This window comes from Sus scrofa, chromosome 6 (assembly GCF_000003025.6).
Source record: "Sus scrofa isolate TJ Tabasco breed Duroc chromosome 6, Sscrofa11.1, whole genome shotgun sequence".
NCBI lineage: Eukaryota > Metazoa > Chordata > Mammalia > Artiodactyla > Suidae > Sus > Sus scrofa.
The window spans coordinates 98,002,774-98,022,032 of record NC_010448.4 but is presented as its reverse complement, the minus strand read 5'-3'; the positions used below and the strand labels follow the sequence as shown (position 1 = coordinate 98,022,032).

Sequence of the window (19,259 nt, the reverse complement as noted above, 5' to 3'; positions counted from 1 at the left end):
TAGACGTGATCCCAGGAAAAAGCTCAGGAAAAACCTGCGTCACGTGAGCGTGAGCTCTTGCTGTGCAAGAGCTTGCTGTTCTGCATATAGTCTGTTCAGTTCTTTTCAATTTGGGAATAAAATTATTTTGGACAGTCTTGGGGTAGGGATCCAGGTTTGAGAAAGGATATAGTGTCACCCTGAGGTCCCGAGGGTGTTCTGCTCTCTCAGGGTTTTCCTGCTTCGTTCCTTCAGCCAACCATTCAGTCCACTGATATGTTTATAGGGGCTTCCTGTGTGCCTGTGTCACTGCTGGCTGGGGCTAGGGCTGTGAGAAGGGGCAGTCCCCCTTTCTGAAGTGTCCTGAGACTCCCCAGGGGTGAGGGGGAAAGAATATTGGAGCGCCCAGAGCTGGGAGGCGGGCACACTGCTGTTGACTGCCGTGTTCTTCCCTGCGGGTAATCCCAGCGCTCCCCCCCCCCACACACACACCATGCACACAGACACACATGCACACACCATGAACACACACACACCACCAACATAACACACACACACACACCATATACCATGCACATAAACACATCATGCACACACACATACACAACACGCACACACAATACACACCATTCATACAGACACATATCACACACAACATACACCATGCACACACATACCACAAACAACACATACCATGCACACAAACACACGCCTCACATACACAGCACACACCATGCATATAAACACATGCACACAGACACACACAACGCACACAATACACACCATGCACACACAGGTACACATACATACACAGCACACATACCATGCTCAGATCATATACACAGACCCACACCATGGACACACACATACCATGCATATAGATACACACATCATACGCGTGCGTGCACACACACACGCACACACACATACACACACATGACTGTGATGAAGAGCATGGATGTGGCTGTGGCCATCAGCTGCAGGCCCAGCTGTGGTTTGACACCAGTGTCTTTCTGGGGACCATAGCCTAGAAGAAAAGGACTTAGAAAATGACCTCATTTTCACCTAAAGTTAAGTGAAGCCAGGAACTTGAAATCTTATATTTCTCATAAAGGGAAAATACTTTTAGATGAGAAGTTTTAAAGATTGGCAAAAGCAGCTTTCAGCTTTTATCTCAAAAAACGTGGAAATAAAAACAAGAGCATGGTAAGTGTAGGTGCCTGTGTGGTAGTGAACTCTGGCTCTTCTTCCAAAATTTGAAAGGCTGTGCTGGTGGTTCGTACCTGCCTCCACTTCAAAGGCCACACTCACAGTAACGACAGCTCAGTTAATGGGGCAGGGCAATTTCATGGCCAAGTAATTACCTGCATTTACTCTAATAGCTCCCGTTTTACCTGCTCTGTGTTTTTGTGGGTCTCACCAGTTCCAACTTGAGGTGCTTTCTTGCTCTGGGTATCAGGCACACAGGTCACGTTGTATGAGGTGCAGAGACACGTGAAAGGACCAGGAGAAGGACCTTTCAGAGACCCTCCCTTGACAACCACTGTGAAGCTTTTGACATTTTCTTTATTTGGCCTTCTTTATTGTATTTTTTAAGCATTGAAGTACATATGTGATGATTCACCAGATCAGAGAGGATTTTAGTCCCAAGGGTGCCTGGAAAGTGTTTCCTTCCCAACCAGCTTTATTCTGTGTAAGTGGTTTGGGATTCCGGGTTCTGGATCTAGCCGGACAGTGAAGAGCTGACAAGGATGTGGGTATGATTCAGATTTTTAAAATGGTATTGAAATTTCAGGGACTCGGACGCCTACCACGCATCCCTCCCTTTTCCCTGCATGTGTCAGCGAGGTGCAGGCCTCGAAGCCAGTCTGGCACACAGTAGGCTCTCAGCAGCCTGATGGAGGGAGGGGTTAAGGCTGACTCCGTCCCCCATACCCTGTGCCTGTCTAGCCTCTGTCGGTGGCCTGGCTCCTTGGAGACCACGTGGGTACAGGAATATGCATAGCTGTGGGTGGCCTAGAAGGAGTGCCTTTGTCCCCTGTGACACCTGTGCTGAGGCTGGTGACTTCCATGATGCAGACAGTCACATGGCCCCACAGGCCTCATCCTTGGGGAACAGATCCCTGCATAAATGGTTAATCCTGTGCTTCCACCCATTTTGGAATATCTGATTTTATTTGATATCTTCAGGAGTTTTCACTCCCTGGAAAGTAGACTTGCAATTATACTAGTAGTTAAGACGATTCTGGAGTCGTTTAGGATTACTGTGTGGAGTGATTTATTCCTTGGGAGAAGGTCATTCTTGCACTTGAGCATTCACACACATGCGCACAGACATACCAGTCCATTACTATTTTCTCCCTCCGCCTTTTATGTGTCTATTAGCATTCTCTCCCTCTGTCTACTAAGGACCTACTAGCATTCTCTCCATCTGCCTACTAAGCATCTGTTAAGTGTTCTGTATGTCCACCTACTAAGGGTCTATTAGCTTTCTGTATGTCCATTAGGGATCTATTAGCATTCTCTCCCTCTATCTAGTAAGGATTTACTAAGCATTCTATTAGCATTCTCTCTGTTTTTCTACTAAAGGTCTATTAAGTGTTCTGTATGCCTGCTTACTAAAGATCTATTAGGTGTGCTATATGTCCAGCTACTAAGGGTCTTATTTAGCGTTCTCTCCCTCCACCTACTAAGGATCTATTAAGCATTCTGTACATCCATCTATTAAGGGTCTATTAAGCATTCTCTGTGTCTATCTACTAAGGATCTAGTAAGCGTTCTGTAACATCCATCTACTAAGGGTCTATGTTAAGCATTCTATTAAGTGTTCTCTCCCGTACATCCACCTATTAAGGATGTATTAAGCATTCTGTTCATCAAACCTATTAAGGATCTATTAAGCATTATGGTACATCAAACCTACTCTACTAAGGACCTATCAAGCATTCTATACATGCACCTACTAAGGACTTATTAAGCCTTATTGGCAAGGCCCAACTTTCTTAGGACCTTTTAAGTGTTCTATATGCCTGCTTACTAAGGACCTATATAAGTGGTCTTGTATGTCTACCTACTAAGGACCTATTAAGCATTCCATAGGTCTGCCTACGAAGGATCTATTAAGCCTTCTAGATGCCTGGCTACTAAGGATGTATAGTCCGCCTATGAAGGACCTATGTAGTGTTCTGTATGTCCATCTAATAACTGTCTGCCTACTAATGATCTATTGAACTATTCTCTCTGTCCACCTACTAAGGACCTACTAAGCATCCTGTACATCCACCTATGAAGGACCTATTAAGCCTTCTATTAGCATTCTCTGTCCTCCTGGGGACCCATTAAGCCTTCTTTCTCTCTGGCTACTAAGGGTCTATTAGGCATTCCTACATCCATCTACTAAGGACCTATTAAAGAAGGCTTAAGAGGTCCTTCATAGGAAGAGTAAAATGAATGCTTAGTAGGTCCTTTGTAGCTGGATGTACAAGAATGCTTAGTAGGTCCTTCATAGGTGTACATAGGAACACTTAGTAGGTCCTTTGTAGGTGGAAGATGAATGCTTAATGTCTGAGAAGGCTTAATATGTCCTTCATAGGTGGACACATAGATAGCTTTACAGGTCCTTAAGTAGTTGGACATACAGGACACTTAGTAGGTCCTTAATAGGCAGACATACAGAAAGCTTAAGAATACTAGTAGGTCCTTAGTAGATAGAGGGAGATGAATGCTCATAAGTCCTTAGTAGGCAGATAGACAGAATGCTTAATGTGCAGATGGACAGTAATGACCCTTAGTAGTGGACAGAGAACGCTAATAGATCCCTAATAGACAGACAGAATGCTTAATAGATCCTTAGTAGATGGAGGAAGAGAATGCTTAATATATCCTGGCTATTATGTATGTCCATCTACTAAAGATCTATTAGCATATTCTGTATCTCTGTCCATCTTTTAAGGTTCTATTAGCGTTCTCTCCATCCACCTATTATGAGTCTATTAGTATTCTCTCCTTCTGTGTACCATAGGTCTAGTAGCGTTCTCTCTGTCTGCCTACTAGGCGTCTATTAGCATTCTCCCCTCTACCTATTAGGCATCTATTGGCATTCTTGCCCTCTGCCTACTAGGTGTCTATGTGTTCTCTCTGTCCACCTTTTAAGGGTCTATTAACATTCTCTCTGTCCGCCTCTTAGGTGTGTATTAGCAGTCTATTCTTTTCTCCAACACGTCCTTGAAAGAAGGTACCCCTTAGTCATTACCATTTGATCTGAGCCCCGGGCATGGGAACATGGATGTCAGAGATCATTTTGTGGTGAAGTCGTTTTGATAACCCGCTTAATCACAATGCCTCTGGCCGGGACAGTGCTGTGGAGGCTAGAGTCAGGGCCTGGCTGTTCACAGAACCCTTGACGCTGAAGAGTGGTTCTCCACCCGCTGCTTTCTATAACTGTGTAATAACTGGCATTTGATAAGTGAGATAACATATGCGTAAGGTGAAGCATGAAGGGTTATAAAACATTAGTTATTATCCCCATGACTGTAATTTTAACTTTAGACAGGGGAGCAAAAGGCACCTGTTAGATGACTTAGCCAAAGCCTCCTTGAAGACATGTACTTTCTCACTCTTAGGGGAAAAACCCTCTTATGGCCTAAATAGGATTGTCACCTACCTGTTCATTCCAGATCCACTGTATCCAAAATTCCATTGCACAGGCCCTAATAATGACATCACCTTGAGCCACTTTAAGAACTTGAATCATTAGAGAAAGATTGTAATGTCAACTGCACTCAATGACAGAATTTTCAACAACCAAAGATTGTCATTAGACAACCCTTCCAATTATACAGATGATCTAATTAAGTAGAAGATCTTAAAGTTATTAAGTATAATAAGCACATATATTATTATAAAAGGTACACTCAGGCATGAACTATCATTATAGTTAGTTGCCATCCTAAAGTACTGCACTGCCAAATACCAGGATGGTTCATTTATACAACTGAAGATGTATTAAAGTAGAACACATAAGTATTTTGCAAAAGTTTCTTTCCAGATGTAGAGCTAAACTAGCATAGATGCCTACTTTCCTCGCTCCATCTTTCCTTTCCTCCTTGCCTTTCTTTTCAAATAGGCTTTTTAAAAATTGAACTTATTCAAGTATAGTTGATTGATGAAGAGGATGTGGTACATATATACAGTGGAATATTATTCAGCCATTAAAAAGAATGAAATAACACCATTTGCAACAACATGGATGGAACTAGAGATTATCACAGTAAGTGAAGTAAGTCAAAAAGAGAAAGACAAATACCATATGGTATCACTTATATGTGGAAGCTAAAATATGACACAAATGAACCTATCTACGAAACAAACTCAAATAACTTCTTGGTAATATCTCTTCCCATGTGTGAAAAATTTATTCTTTCATCTTTCTCATTGATTCAGGCAAATGTGATATACTGAACCATTGCAGGAGCTTCATAATTTATATTTTTGCTGCTCATCCCTCCAAAAAAGGGAAGAGCAGTCTTCCCAAAATGTAATTCTTACCCTTTGTCCCATTGCTTGAAGGCTTTGGGTGGTTCCTCAAACCAGTTGCCTGTTCCAGTCCAGTCCACACTCAGGATGACACACTCAGGGCTCTTGATCATGGCCCAGCCTCTATTTTGCTGCTGCTCCATCCTGGGCCACCCTGTGATCTCCTGCCCTAAGCCTCACCACCCTTCCTGCACATATCTCCCACCACCCCCTTGTGTTGGGCATGTGTTGTATACTCTGCCTGGACCACTTCTGTTGTCCTAAAGGCGTACCTGTTCCTCAAGGACCCCCAGGAATGAATTCAGAGCCCACCTCCTCTGTCCCTATGGGTCTCTCCATAAGCCCATGGGGGCCTGATTTCTCTCCCAACTTAGCTTCCTTGGGGCACACTGTTTGTAGCTCCTGCGCCTAAACAATGCCTTTCTGATTGTTTGAATGAGCGAGTTGTTGGTAGGGTCAGCCCCAGATTGGAGTTGACATCATCCTAGCAGTGCCGTAAACACAGGAATGACCAGAAGTCTCAGGCTGGTCTCCTTGGAGGGCACCCAAGGGGTGTACGGAGGCTTGTTACACATAGACTCCCTGCAGCTGAACAAGGTGCTTCAAGTGGTCTTGGAATTCCCGGCCATTTGACAGAAGTAACCCTTGCAAGGGGGCCATTTGCATCCCACACCAGAGCCAGGTGAGTGTTGGAGATCCCTGTCTGGAGCTGATCCTTAGAGATAGCGTCTCCCGCCTACACCTCCTGTGGCCCCCAGGAGTGATCAAGATGGTGGGCACTTCGAAAGAAAAAGATAAAAAGGGAATACATTCCAACCCCATTTTTCCCACCCTGAAAACTCCGTACCACCCTAGCTGGTGAACCCTCTACGCTGTGTCCCTAGGAGGGGCGTCAGTTTTAGAGTTCCCCATCCGGTGGACCTGTGGGTGCTTCTGGGCCACCAGCCCGCCAGGTCCCCAACCTTGGCTCGTTGTTCATAAGGAGCAATAGTGAGATGGAGCTTTGTCTCCAGAAACCCTGAGTGACTTAATCTTTTGCCTGCTTGCTCTTTCTTTCTTTCTTTCTTTCTTTTTCTTTCTTTCTTTCTTTCTTTCTTTCTTTCTTTCTTTCTTTCTTTCTTTCTTTCTTTCTTTCTTTCTTTCTTTCTTTCTTTCTTTCTTTCTTCCCTCCCTCCCTCCCTCCTTCCTTCCTTCTTTCCTTGCCTGCCTTTCTTCCTTCCTTGCCTGCCTTCCTTCCTTCTTCCCTCCCTCCTCCCTCCCTCCCTCTCTCTCTCTTTTTTCTTTCTGTCCTTCTTCCTTCCTTCCTTCCTCCTTCCTTCTTCCCTCCCTCCCTCCCTCACTCCTTCCTTCCTTCCTTCCTTCCTTTCTTTTCTTTCTTTCTTTCTTTCTTTCTTTCTTTCTTTCTTTCTTTCTTTCTTTCTTTCTTTCTTTCTTTTTTTCTTTCTTTCTCTCCCTCTCTCTTTCTTTCTTTCTTTCTCTCCCTCTCTCTTTCTTTCTTTCATCTTTTAGTGCTGCACCTGAGGCATATGGAGGTTCCCAGGCTAGGGGTCGAATCAGCTGTAGCTGCCAGCCTACCCTAGAGCCACAGCAATTTGGGATCTGAGATGTGTCTGTGACCTACACCACAGCTCACAGCAATGCTGGATCCCTAACCCACTGGGCAGGGACTGAGCCCACATCCTCATGGATGCTAGTCAGGTTCGCTAACCACTGAGCCATGACAAGAACTCCTTGCCTGCTTTCTAATATTTGCATGTTGGTGGTTCTGGGATTTTCTTTCTTCCCCTGATGGTTAGAGAGCTGACTGCAGGCTCCCAGATCTGACTACCACACCCTCTTCCTTTGCGTCCTGCCCAGAACCACCACCCTCCCCCCACCTTAGTTCTTGACATTCAGCCCAGTGAGGCCTTAAGAACCTCCAGATTGGAAAAACTTGTCTTCATTATGCTTTGTTTTAGTCTTCCAACCACATAGCCACACAGAGTGGCAAGTGAGTATTTGCTAAACCGAGTTGAGCCTGTCGACAGCCGCAGGGCCCACCCTCCTCTGTGTCTGGGTTACAAGCTGCCTGCCTGGAGCCTGGGTCATTGCTCTGGTCACTCTGCCCTTTGCAGAGCTCAGAGTGAGCCAGGCTCCTGGTGACTCTAACCATTACTACAAGCCTTCTAACAGGAAGGGCCCTCTCAGGGCCTCGGAGCCTAGTCACAATTTAGTCACAGCAGCTTACATTTGATGAGAAGTTGGGTGAAGGAAACAGCCTTCTGAATCCTGAGACCAACCCCTAGAGATGGCAAAGCTGTCACACCCTCTTTACTGAGGAGCAGACTGAGGCTTGGGGAGGTTAAGTGCTTGGTTTATGGTCACGATGCTGAGAGTGTGTTTCATTGATTGTAGGGTTCACAGCTTGTCGTATTTAAGGTCCGGGCAGCGGGATCTGCAAAGATCTTCCAGGCAGTGGGGGCGGCAGTCGTAGGGGGCATGTCTTCACCCATGTAACCCTGGACACAGCTGCTCACCCTGTGCTCACGTCACCTTTTCCGTGTGCGCCCTCTATTCCCCATCTGTGTTTTAGTTGCCCAGAGATTGGTTTTGAAAATAGAGTACACACTGGAGCCGAGGGTTGTAACTCACTTGTAAGTTCCGCTCTGAGTGCTAGAAAGAAAAGCAGTGTGGAAACCAGGTCGCCCTATCTCAGAGCTCGGGTGCATGTGCCATCAGCGAGGTGAGTACTTATCACTGGGCAGCTACGCTCACATGTTTTCTTGCCCAGCCACCAGTGAATATCTGGAAAGAAAGATGCCTGCAAATAGATGAGGCTGTGTCTGAGCTCTGATGTCAAGATGCACGCAGAGCAAAGTGATTCCCCGTCCCCTGTGAAGCATGGCAGCTGAAGGCCAGAGTTATGTGGGATCTCTGGGGAGATGGTGTAGTCGAGGCCGATTGCTTGTTCCGAGGGCAACGCGGGATGGCTACCAAGGCATTGTGTCCTCATTTAAATGCAAGCGTGTTTATCGCTGGTAATAAAATGATGATGCATCTTCACAATCCTTGGAGTCTTGGGTTTGATGAAAGCCTTAAGTGGCTGATCCAATTTCCAACTCAAGCAGCCCAGCTCCAGAATTTCAGCCATATCTGCTCCCCTCCCAGCTTTATCTTTTTTTTTTTTTTTTTTTTGTCTTTTGTTGTTGCTGTTGTTGCTATTTCTTGGGCCGCTCCCGCGGCATATGGAGGTTCCTAGGCTAGGGGTTGAATTGGAGCTGTAGCCACCGGCCTACGCCAGAGCCACAGCAACTCGGGATCCGAGCCGCGTCTGCAACCTACATCACAGCTCACAGCAACGCCAGATCATTAACCCACTGAGCAAGGGCAGGGACCGAACCCGCAACCTCATGGTTCCTAGTCGGATTCGTTAACCACTGCGCCACGACGGGAACTCCCCAGCTTTATCTTGATGGGAAATATTTGCAGGGTGTAAAGGGGGTTCTCAGTACGTTTTTAGAATATAGCTTGGTTGATCATGAGATGATGGCATCTCTCCTGAAGGCTGTGTCATATTTAAAGCAGAATCATCCCCAGCTCCCAGTGCCTTGTGACTTGAATTAAAATCTAATTTTTTTAGCCACATTACAATTGTTCATACAATTGAGCCTGCAGCCACAGGGCTGTACTGTTTCATTCCCTGATGTCTCTCCTAACAGGGAGCTCAGGAAGTGCTTCCTGCTGTAAAGGTGATTACAGCTCTTGGGGTTGGGATGTACTCCTCCCTCCTCTCCTTCAAAGCTGAGAGACCAACGCAGGTGCCAGACAGGTGGACATGAAAACGCTGGAATCAGGGACAATATGCCCTCAGGAGACATGGTACAGGTGGTGTATGTCCACATAGCATTGCTAACACGTACCCCTGAAGTCTCCAGACTCTCCACGTGGCCCAGTGCCACAGCCAACAGCAGAGTGTCCTTAACTACAGGGCTGGGAGGGGCTAATCAAAATGCTTGTATTTTGGGGTTTTTTACATTTTATTTTTATTATTATTATTTTTTGCTTTTTAGGGCCACACCCATGGCATATGGAGGTTCCCAGTCTAGGGGTCCAATTGGAGCTACAGCTGCTGGCCTACACCACAGTCTGCAACCTATACCACAGCCCACAGCAAGGCCAGATACTTAACCCGCTGCGCAAGGCCAGGGATCAAACCTACAACCTCATGGTTCCTAGTCGGATTTTTTTCTGCTGCACCATGATGGGAACTCCTTTTTTTTTTATTAAAAAAAATTTTTTTTTAATTTAAAATGCTTGTATTTTGAAAACAGGCTGGTTTGCAAAGAGGAGAAAATGGGAGTCTGCATGCTTGTTTCCTGCCTGTTTCCTCCTGCTCACTGGGGAGGGTTGGGGATGGACCCAGCATCACCGCTGGCCTGGGAGCCTCTCCCATGGGATGGAAGAGCAAGGCCATGGACGGCCCTCGCTGGATGGCCCTGAGCATTAATGTCGACACCACCAGGTTTCTGAGTTTCAGCATCGCCCGTATTCTGGTGCAGGTGTGAATCACCTGGTTTGGCTGGATGGGGTTAGTCATGAGGTCGCATTTTACATTTTGAAATGATGACCACAATACATTTCACGACCATTCATACTTTATATTTGTACATTTTTCTAACGAGTGGGGGTTTTTTTTGGCTAACTAAGTGCTGAATACATAGTAGGTCCACAATAAAGACCCGTCGGGTTGTGAATTACTTCAGGAGTGAATCTCAAAGGAAATAGTGGGTTTTCAGATGATAATTCCATCTGTTTTCATGGCTTTTTACAAACATGAGGCTGGTGGTACTTCTGCACTTGTAGATTTTGGCCACCCTGGCCACCCTTTGGTAGGAACTTCGTCAGAGTATCCCTTTACCCATGGAGAATACAAACGTACAGTCTTCCTGTACTTACTCTTGTTGGAAGCCCTGTAATGTGTGTTTGTCCCCAGCTTCGAGGGGCAGCCTTGGGAGCCTTGCTAGATCGTTGGAGGAGATGTCACACCTGCTCCCTTGTAGAGGGCACCCGTTTGGGGGCTGAGAGACCCAAGATGCAGGAGGTTGGGGAGTGGGGGAGCCAGCAGGGAGCCCCCTCAGTGGGGCGGGTCCCCAGCTGCTCCCCGGGGGCTTTCTCTCCATCTTCATGCACCCTTTTCACTGAGGCAGCTGGCTCTGGGCTCTCCGTCTGTGTGTCACTGCTCCTGTCCACCCTTCAGGACGCCCCTGCCTAATAGTCTCTGCAGACCTGTCTCCAGCCCTTGGTGACTCTGGAGCACACGTTTCTCTCCCCTGCAACCCACACAGCCACTCATGACATGTGCAGCCTTATTTGTGGTTTTGTGGATGCCTGGGTTTGAGCTCAAGCTTCGCCAGGAACTCGCCAAGGGACCTCGTACAAGTCACATTGGTTCTAGTTTTGTCACCTGGGAGAAGGTCTCCCTGAACCCTTCCCCACAGTGGAATGTGAATTCTGAGAGAGCAAAGACAGGATGAAACCAGGAGAGCTGGGCACGTTTCCCACCCGTGGGAGGTCCCCACAACCCGCTTCATCTGTCTTCCTGACGTCTGCCTTCTGCTGTTCTGTTTCAGGGCTGGGAGAGGGTTCTGCCCTCCTTCATCCAGATAGCAGATCCCACCCCCGGTCCCTGGAGAAAAGTGCCTGGAGGGCTTTCAAGGAATCCCAGTGTCATCACATGCTGAAACATCTTCACAATGGAGCAAGGATCACTGTGCAGATGCCGCCGGCCATCGAGGGCCACTGGGTATCTACCGGGTAAGGGGGACTGGGGGCGCATCCAGGAGAGCACACTGCTATGGGGGACCCTTCTTAGAGTTTCTCAGGTGCACAGAGACTTTATAGGATCCCTGGTGGTTCTAGTTGTCAAAGTTGTAACTCAGAGCCAATGACTCTTTGAAACTCTGGCTGGGGAAGAAGCAGACCTGAGCCCGTGGAAATCTTAGCCCCAGCCAAGGTGATACGGCACCACCGTGAGCTGGCCTGGGAGTGAATGTGGCCTTGTTCACCGCATTCTGTAAGACCACTGGTGTAGAAAAAGAAACCATTAGCAAGGGAAATTAGGAGTCTGTGTTTCACCAACCCTGAAACACGACTTGCAAGCTTCTGATGGTCTAAAAATTCTAGCCCTATTCTGGTAACTTAATATATAGCTTCAGAGTCCTGAGAATGAGTTGAAAGGTGCCCATGCCACCCCGGCCAGCCAGGGCCTAGCTCTTGGCTTCTTTTCCAGGCTGTGGCGCTAAGATTTGTCCCAGTTTGAGCTCTGGTTTATCTGCCATTAGAGCTTTTAAAAATAGCCCTATAGCAGACCTGCCATTTTTTTCCTACCCATTAAACTGTTGGGAATTCACAAGGCTGAGGGTGGGGTCTGCACATTAGTCCCTGGTACCTTGGGAGGCACCTCATACATCCCGAGAAGAGAAAAAACGAATCTTATGAAGAAGACCCAGAGGTTTGGGGGGTTTTGTTTTTTTCCTAAAAATGAGGTTTCTCAAAATAACTGTATGGTAAATATTTGTACAATCTTGATGGGATGTACTTTTAAATAATTTATCATTTTGTCCAACAACTATTCCTGGAGCACACAAATATTTACTGGGTGCAGGCACAGTTCTAGATCTTGTGGGGACTGCAGAGAACAAAATAGACATGGTCCCTGTCTTCAGGAATTCTACAAATAAACACACAAGAAGTGTTATGAAGAGGGAAAAAACAACAGGTGCACCAGGAGAAGAGCAGGGCCCCTATTTTAGGATTGGGTGGGGTGGAAAGGGCTACCGAGAAGAGGACACTTGAGCTGAGATGGCCTTGGCCGTGCAAGACCAAGACCAGCTTTCCTTGTGGAAGAACTAGCAGAGGCTGCACTGCAGAAACACCCACAGAAGGCTTCGGGGCCCCAAGAGGAGTTAGGAAACGGGGGAGCAGCCCCAGGGAGGCTGCCACAGAGGTTGGGCCAGTCCCAAGGGCCCCATGCAGGCTAGGTCACTGCGAGTTTGGCTTTTAGTCAAAGAGAACTGGGATGTCACTGAGGAGATTTCAGCCAGAGCCGTGCTGACCACCTGAAGGGCTCCCTGGTTACACGTGGATGGTGGGAAGAGACTGTTAACCATCCAAGGCTCTCGGCTGCCTTAATCAATGGAAATTGATAAGAGGCCAGACAGGAAATTCAGTCAAGGCTTTCCCGGGGCCCCTGCTGCAGCAGCAGGAGAGAGAGCAAACAGGTTCCCTTGCACCTTCACTCCCCAAGGCGGGGGGCAGGGAAGGGGGTCCGCTGGTTCCTTATATGGGGCCAGGGAAGGGGCAGGTCCAGGAGTAGGGCCAGAGGGATGGCTTAGATGGTCCCAGCCCCTTGGTGGTGCTGTGTGCAGGGGCCCTGCGTAGTACCTGCTTTTGCCCGCTGTTCAGAGGTGGCAGTTGGTTTTTTAGTCTTTTTGTATCTTGTCCATAATTTGCCCCAACTGTGCATGCATGAAGTTATTTTTAGTCCCTTATATTTCCTTTGTATTTTGTTGCTTGAGGAGATGAGATGCTTATCCAGGTGCAAGCATTGCAGCTACTGCAGGAAAGGGTCTCAGTTCCCAGGTTCCAGCCTGTCTCAAGATGAATGGTTCAAAGACTTGCAAGAGTCCTGGGTGGAGATGATGGAGGCCTGGGTGAGGGGCACAGGGGGCGGATGGAGAAGAGACTGAGCTTGACACGCGTTGAGCTCGCTATGGAATCAGCAGATCCTGGAGCTTAGATGAAGGCTTAGAAGTAGGTGATCCAGAGGAGTTCCCATCGTGGCTCAGAGGTTAATGGATCCGACTAGGAACCATGATGTCGTGGGTTCGATCCCTGGCCTTGCTCAGTGGGTTGAGGATCTGGCATTGCCGTGAGCTGTGGTGTAAGTCGTAGACACGGCTCGGATCCTGAGTTGCTGTGGCTGTGGCACGGCCGGAAAATACAGCTCCAATTAGACCCCTAGCCTGGGAACCTCCATTTGCCACAGGAGCAGACCTAGAAAAGGCAAAAAGACAAAATAAATAAATAAAAAATAAGAAGTAGGTGACCCTCTTGTCTAAATCGTGAGGGACAGAATCACTGTCACGTGGAGTGACTCCTCTTTCCCTGGGGGAGAAGTCTCAGTTTCCTCTCACTTGTCACAGAGATGCTCAAAGTACTGCCTGGTGCTTTATCTGCTGGCAGGTGACAGTGTCTACCTAGAGAATGGTACCCACTTCTTTTTTTTTCCTCAATGAATTTTATTACATTTATAGTTGTATAATGAACATCACAACCAAATTTTATACCATTTCCACCCCAAACTCTCAGTGCACCCCCCTTCCACCGCCGAACCTATCTCCTTTGGAAACCATAAGTTTTTCACAGTCTGTGAGTCATTATCTGTTCTGCACAGAAGTTCATTGTGTCTTGTTTTTAGATTCCACATGTAAATGATAGCATTTGATGTTGGTGTATCATTGTCTGATAGACTTCACTTAGCATGATAATTTCTAGGTCCATGCATGTTGCTGCCAATGCCATTCCTTCTTTCCTTTGAGAAAGGTACCCACTTCTGAGTAATGTTCATTCACCAGTTTGTTAACTAAAAAATGGAAATATTAGCCATTTTGAGAACCACTGGCCTTTGCGACTTCTGCCCCACTGCTTGATTTAGTAATACTAGGTCAGCTCAAACCAGAACTACTGTATATAATAGATGCCTATACAAATCACAGACACCAGCAGGGTCACAAGGCCGTGACTGATGTGATGAAAGTCTCGTTGTAGCAGATTAGGATCTGGCTAAAGGTTTTGAAAGAGCAAATGCTTTGGCCAGAGCCTTGGAAAAATCCCCCCTGTCTCCCTGCTGTGGGCTGTGCTATAGGTGTAAGAACTGATTACAGGTAGGCCAGGTGAGGAATGGCCCAGTCCAGGTGTTTCTGGCCCAGGCACCCAGCATTTATCTGATGCCACTGCAAAAACATTTTGCTGTTGTCAGCAGCGCAGCAAAAGGGACCCTCTTTGCCTCTTTTTCAGTTGGAGGGAAAACCAACAGAGGGATTTTGGCTGGATGGGAGGGTGTGTTCCCAATGGCCCCCATGCCAAGCGTAGATTCCCATCCAGGACAACGGACACCTGATGCCTGGCAGCTCTGGACACGGTCCGGATGGTGGAAGTGGTCAGGAAATCAAGCATTTCTAATGACATGGGGAGCTTCCTTCCTGGGCCAGCACCACACGTTCCCTCCTTCTCCCGCCTGGGAGTTAGGCCACAGCAGATACTGAGGATGGGGGGTTCCTGTCCCGCTGATTGTTCACAAAGTGAAGGGAAAGTTCCCGCCTAGAGTGACTACGAGCAGAGATGCTGGGCCAGACTGCTTGGGTTCAGGGTCTGGCTCTGACACTGCTGGTGATGGGAACTGGGCCATGCTTCCTCATCTCTTGTGCCTCGGTTTCCCCATCTATAAAGTACGGACAATAATACCCACCCTTGTAGCACAGGGAACTATATTCATATCTTGAAATAACCTATAGTGGAAAAGAATCTGAAAAAGAATCTATACTTGAAAGATTGTTAGTCAGCTATTCTTCAATAAAAAATAATAATGAAGGAGTTCCCTAGTGGTCTAGTGGTTAGGATTCTGTGCTTTCACCACCTCGACCCAGGTTCAATCACTGATCTGGGAACTGGGATGCCATGTTAAGCTGCTGCATGCTGTGGCCAAAAATAAAAAATTTTTAAATAATAGAAGACTTGGAAAAAAATGACGATCCTTGGGATGTAAGTAATAACAGCAGCCCTTGCTGAGAGCCCCCCACCAGCTGCCAGGAGGAAGCCTCTGTAATTACTAAGGGAAGCTTAGCGCTGGGCCAGCCCCTCCTACTGGCCTGGGCTCAGGTCTCCCTCCCGCTCTTCCTCAGCTGCGAGGTGCGGTCCGGCCCCGAGTTCATCACCAGGTCCTACCGGTTCTACCCCAACAACACCTTCAAGGCCTTCCAGTTCTACTACGGCGGCAACCGCTGCACCAGCCCCACCTATACGCTGGTGGTCCGCGGCAAGATCCGCTTGCGCCAGGCCTCCTGGATCATCCGCGGCGGCACCGAGGCGGACTACCAGCTGCACCGCGTGCAGGTCGTCTGCCACTCGGAGCCCGTGGCTGAGAGGCTGGGCCAGCTGGTCAACCGCACGTGCCCCGGCTTCGTGCCCGCTGGGGGCGCCTGGGTGCCCGACGTGCCCTACGACTTGTGGCGGGAGGAGAGTGGCCGCGAGTGCACCAGGGCCGTGAACTTCGCCATGCACGAGCTGCAGCTGGTCCGCGTGGAGAAGCAGTACCTGCAGCCCAACCTGGACCGCCTGGTGGAGGAGCTCTTTCTGGGTGACATCCACACGGACGCCTCCCAGAGGATGTTCTACCGGCCGTCCAGCTACCAGCCGCCCCTGCAGAACGCCAAGGTACCCACCGCCCCCCACCCCGACCCCCAACCCCCGACCCCCACCCCGACCCCCAACCCCCGACCCCGTGAGCACTAGAAGGAGGGCTCTGCGTGGGGGAGGGGCTGCGGGGGCGGGAGGCTGTGGGGGACACGTGGCCTATTTGAGAGGCCTGCAGGGCCACCCCTTGCTCTGGGATGCGGCCTAGGTTTTCCTCCTTGTGGAGGGTGGTGGTCCTGGGGCTGATGGAGTGGTGGCTGTCCTGGAAAACGCCCAAGTCTCCTTTCAGCTCTGACTCTCTGGGACCCCCTTCTGGGATTCTAAGAGGAAATCTGGCAGGAGATGTGGAAATGGCACCTGGAGAGCCGCAGCCCAAGCAGGGATCCCGGCCCTGGAGGCAGGGAGAAGGGCCAGCTTGGGGGACTGCAGACCCAAGAACCTCCTGCTCTGTCCTGACAACAAGGCAGGTGTGACTACCAGCCTCTGAACAGAAGAGGGGCAGCCAAGGTACCAGGAGTGGCCGCTGCCCAAGGTCACTAGTTACTGGGCTTCAGAGCTGGAACCTGAACCCAGGCCTTTCCCGGACCTTGCAGTCTCCCATTGGACTAAGTGAGAAGTGAAGTCACTGTGACCCGTGCGGGGGTGGGGTGGGGGTAGGAGGAAACAATTAAAATTTTAGAATGTGCCTTTCCTAAATGATAGTTCTGTAATTGCACTTGGAATTCACCAGGCATTTCCTTCCTAGGGCTTGGAGTCCACGTCTGCATGCGGCGCTATCATTTCCACCACCAAAGTTGGAGAGGCGGGGGGCCTGGGGGCAGGTGGCTTTCTCTGGCATGGCCCTCCACCATCAGATGGGCTTTTCTGGAATCCTCTCTAGTTGCAAGCTTGTCCAACTTTCATTTGGTGGTTCACTTGTTTTTAAAGCACCTTTTTCCTCTCTGTGTTTGGAGTGCATTTGTGCCTGGTGGAGATGCCACCTGATGCTTCCCGCCCAGGACCCCCAGTTGTCTTTTTTCTGGCTGTTTCCACATGCTCATGTAGTGAGAGTCACCTTTGTTATGATTGTGGGGCATCTGCTGAGGAGGCTGGCCTGGTGGGCTTCTTCCTCTGGATGTACCTCCCATGGTGAGGTGACCCCCCTCCCCCAACCCTGGGGTCCACGCCGACCTGGGCCAGCCATGCTGTACCCTGCAAGTTTCAGAGGTGCCAGGAGCAGTGGGACAAAGGGGCAGCCAGGGAGAGGGCAGCCCTCCTGCCCCTGCCACCCTAGGCTCCTGCAGGGAGGGGGCAGGCGGTGGGCCCTGCCTGGTCCATGGTCAATGCAGAGGCACCAAGACTCTACCAGGCAGCGCCTGGGTGAGGGTCTCGTGGCCTGGTTTCTGGAAACCAAGGGACCCCAGGCTTCTAGTCCCATCACTGGACCTTGCTAGGTAGCCACCTTATGCTGATGCTGCAGCTACACAGGGCAGGGGTGGGGGCGGGGAGGGATGTTCGGATGTGCCTTTGGCTTCCTCTGAGCACCGGCGAGGAGCACATTCCCATCATCTCTGGGGATGGGACGGGAGCAGGGTGTCTGCTGCTCCTTAGAAACCCCAGGGAGCCGGAGCCCCCGCCCCCACTCTGCCTTGCCCGAGCCTCTGTGAGGATGGGCCCCAGGCCAAGCCCTCTCACCCCTCTCCGGGTCCAGAGGGACCTAGTGTGCAGGACGGGAGCAGAGGCCAGAGGCCAAGGAGGAGGGAGGGAGCAGCCTGGACCTGCTGCTCCTGCTTGGACCTGACCTTGGGCTGTCGGTGCCCACAGTTGGGTCCAGACCCCATTTCCTCAGCTGCAGATGCCCACATAGGCTCTTTGAGATACCAGGCTTTTCTTAGATCCGGAAAAATGGGATCACCCACAACCAGCTTCCTTATCCCGACCCCATCTCTGGCCCCTGCCTCTGCTGTGCTGCTCATGAGAACAAGGTCGCAGGGAAATCCTTGCCCCAGAGGGTCCTCTCACTCCCCACCCCCACTGTCCTGGTCAGCGGTGTCTCGCAGGAAACCAAGCCGTCTGTTGGAAGAGCCAGGCCCACCCTGGGTCCTGGAGGACAGACGTCTTGGAAGTGAGTTGTTACAGGTCAGTGTGGGGACTGAGGGTGGTGGCTGGAAGGCCAGCCTTAGGATTTTCATAAACAAGTTGAGATTTTGTTTTTGACCCCGTCGGATGGATTGGAGAGAACATGGGCTCTGGAGACAGGACCCAGTCCCAGTCCAGGCCTCCTGTGGGCATCAGGTGTGGGCGCTGACAGTGTTATATGACCTCTGGGGCCTTGGGCGTTTCTTTTCTGTAAAATGGTAAAAAGCAGAATGGGCTGGGTTTCTGTGCAGAGCGCCACCGGACATCAGGAAAGGCCGCTTGTGCTGGCCTGGCGTGCGCCACCTCTGGGCAGGTGGCTTCCTGGGGAAGGAGGTGGCAGGTGAGGGCACCAAGTGTTTATGAAGCTGTAAAATGCTTCCTCCCATTTTCACTTCCCTCCTCTGCTGGGGTAGCTGTGGGAACGCTTCCCCAGGTTCTTAAGAAGTAAATTCTTTAAACTTTGGGCCACAATCCCTCATTCAAGAAACATTCAGGGTGGAGGGAACCTTGGATCTTGGAGATTATTCAGGACACACTGTTAAGTGTTTGCTTTTTTAAAGGAAGGTACAGAAGATGTGGTGCCTCATGAAGAGTGTGGTGCCATGTGTGAAGCCAGTGATAAACGAGGAAGGTGAGCTGACTCAGGAGCTAGTATTTCTGCAATGACTGCCTTTGAGGGAGGGAGTGATGTGGCGGGTGACAATGGGACAGATATTTGTCGCCGGAAATCTTTACGCACTTGCTGCCATTTGTGCCTTGATCTTGTATGACCTGAACCCCATCACTGTGCTCAATTAAAATACCTTCTACAGAGAAGGACTCTGAGGCTCCGAGCAGGGCTGTGGCCACAGATGAAGGCAGGGGCTGGCATCCAGGGCCTGGCCTGTGTTCTCCTTCGAAGGCTGGCCCAGGTCTGTGTGGCTCTGGTTGCTGAAAGGGTCCGTTCTTCTCCTCTTGTCCCTGGTGTGTGCGAATTGGCCTGCAGAGAGCGGGCCGTCAGGAAGTTTTGAGATCCTTCCCAGGTCGGCTGGGAGAAGGAATCAGTGGCCGCTGGTGCCTTTCCAAAGCTCCAGGTGCTCCCTGCCCACTGGGCTGCCCGCATACCCGCCAGCCCGCCGCCAGGGAAGGAGGGAGGCTGGGGGTGCATCCGGAAAGACCGCAGGCCTGGCCACCCC

General features: G+C 49.6%; 1 protein-coding gene across 1 annotated transcript in view; it reads left to right on the top strand.

The window, feature by feature from the left end:
* APCDD1 (APC down-regulated 1) overlaps positions 1 to 19,259 on the top strand; it is a 35,173-nt gene that overhangs the window by 4,558 nt on the left and 11,356 nt on the right. The window contains exons 2-3 of the mRNA XM_021096050.1: positions 11,124 to 11,307; positions 15,456 to 15,987. Of these exons, the coding sequence (XP_020951709.1) occupies positions 11,124 to 11,307; positions 15,456 to 15,987 (716 nt within the window). The remainder of the gene's footprint in view (positions 1 to 11,123; positions 11,308 to 15,455; positions 15,988 to 19,259) is intronic.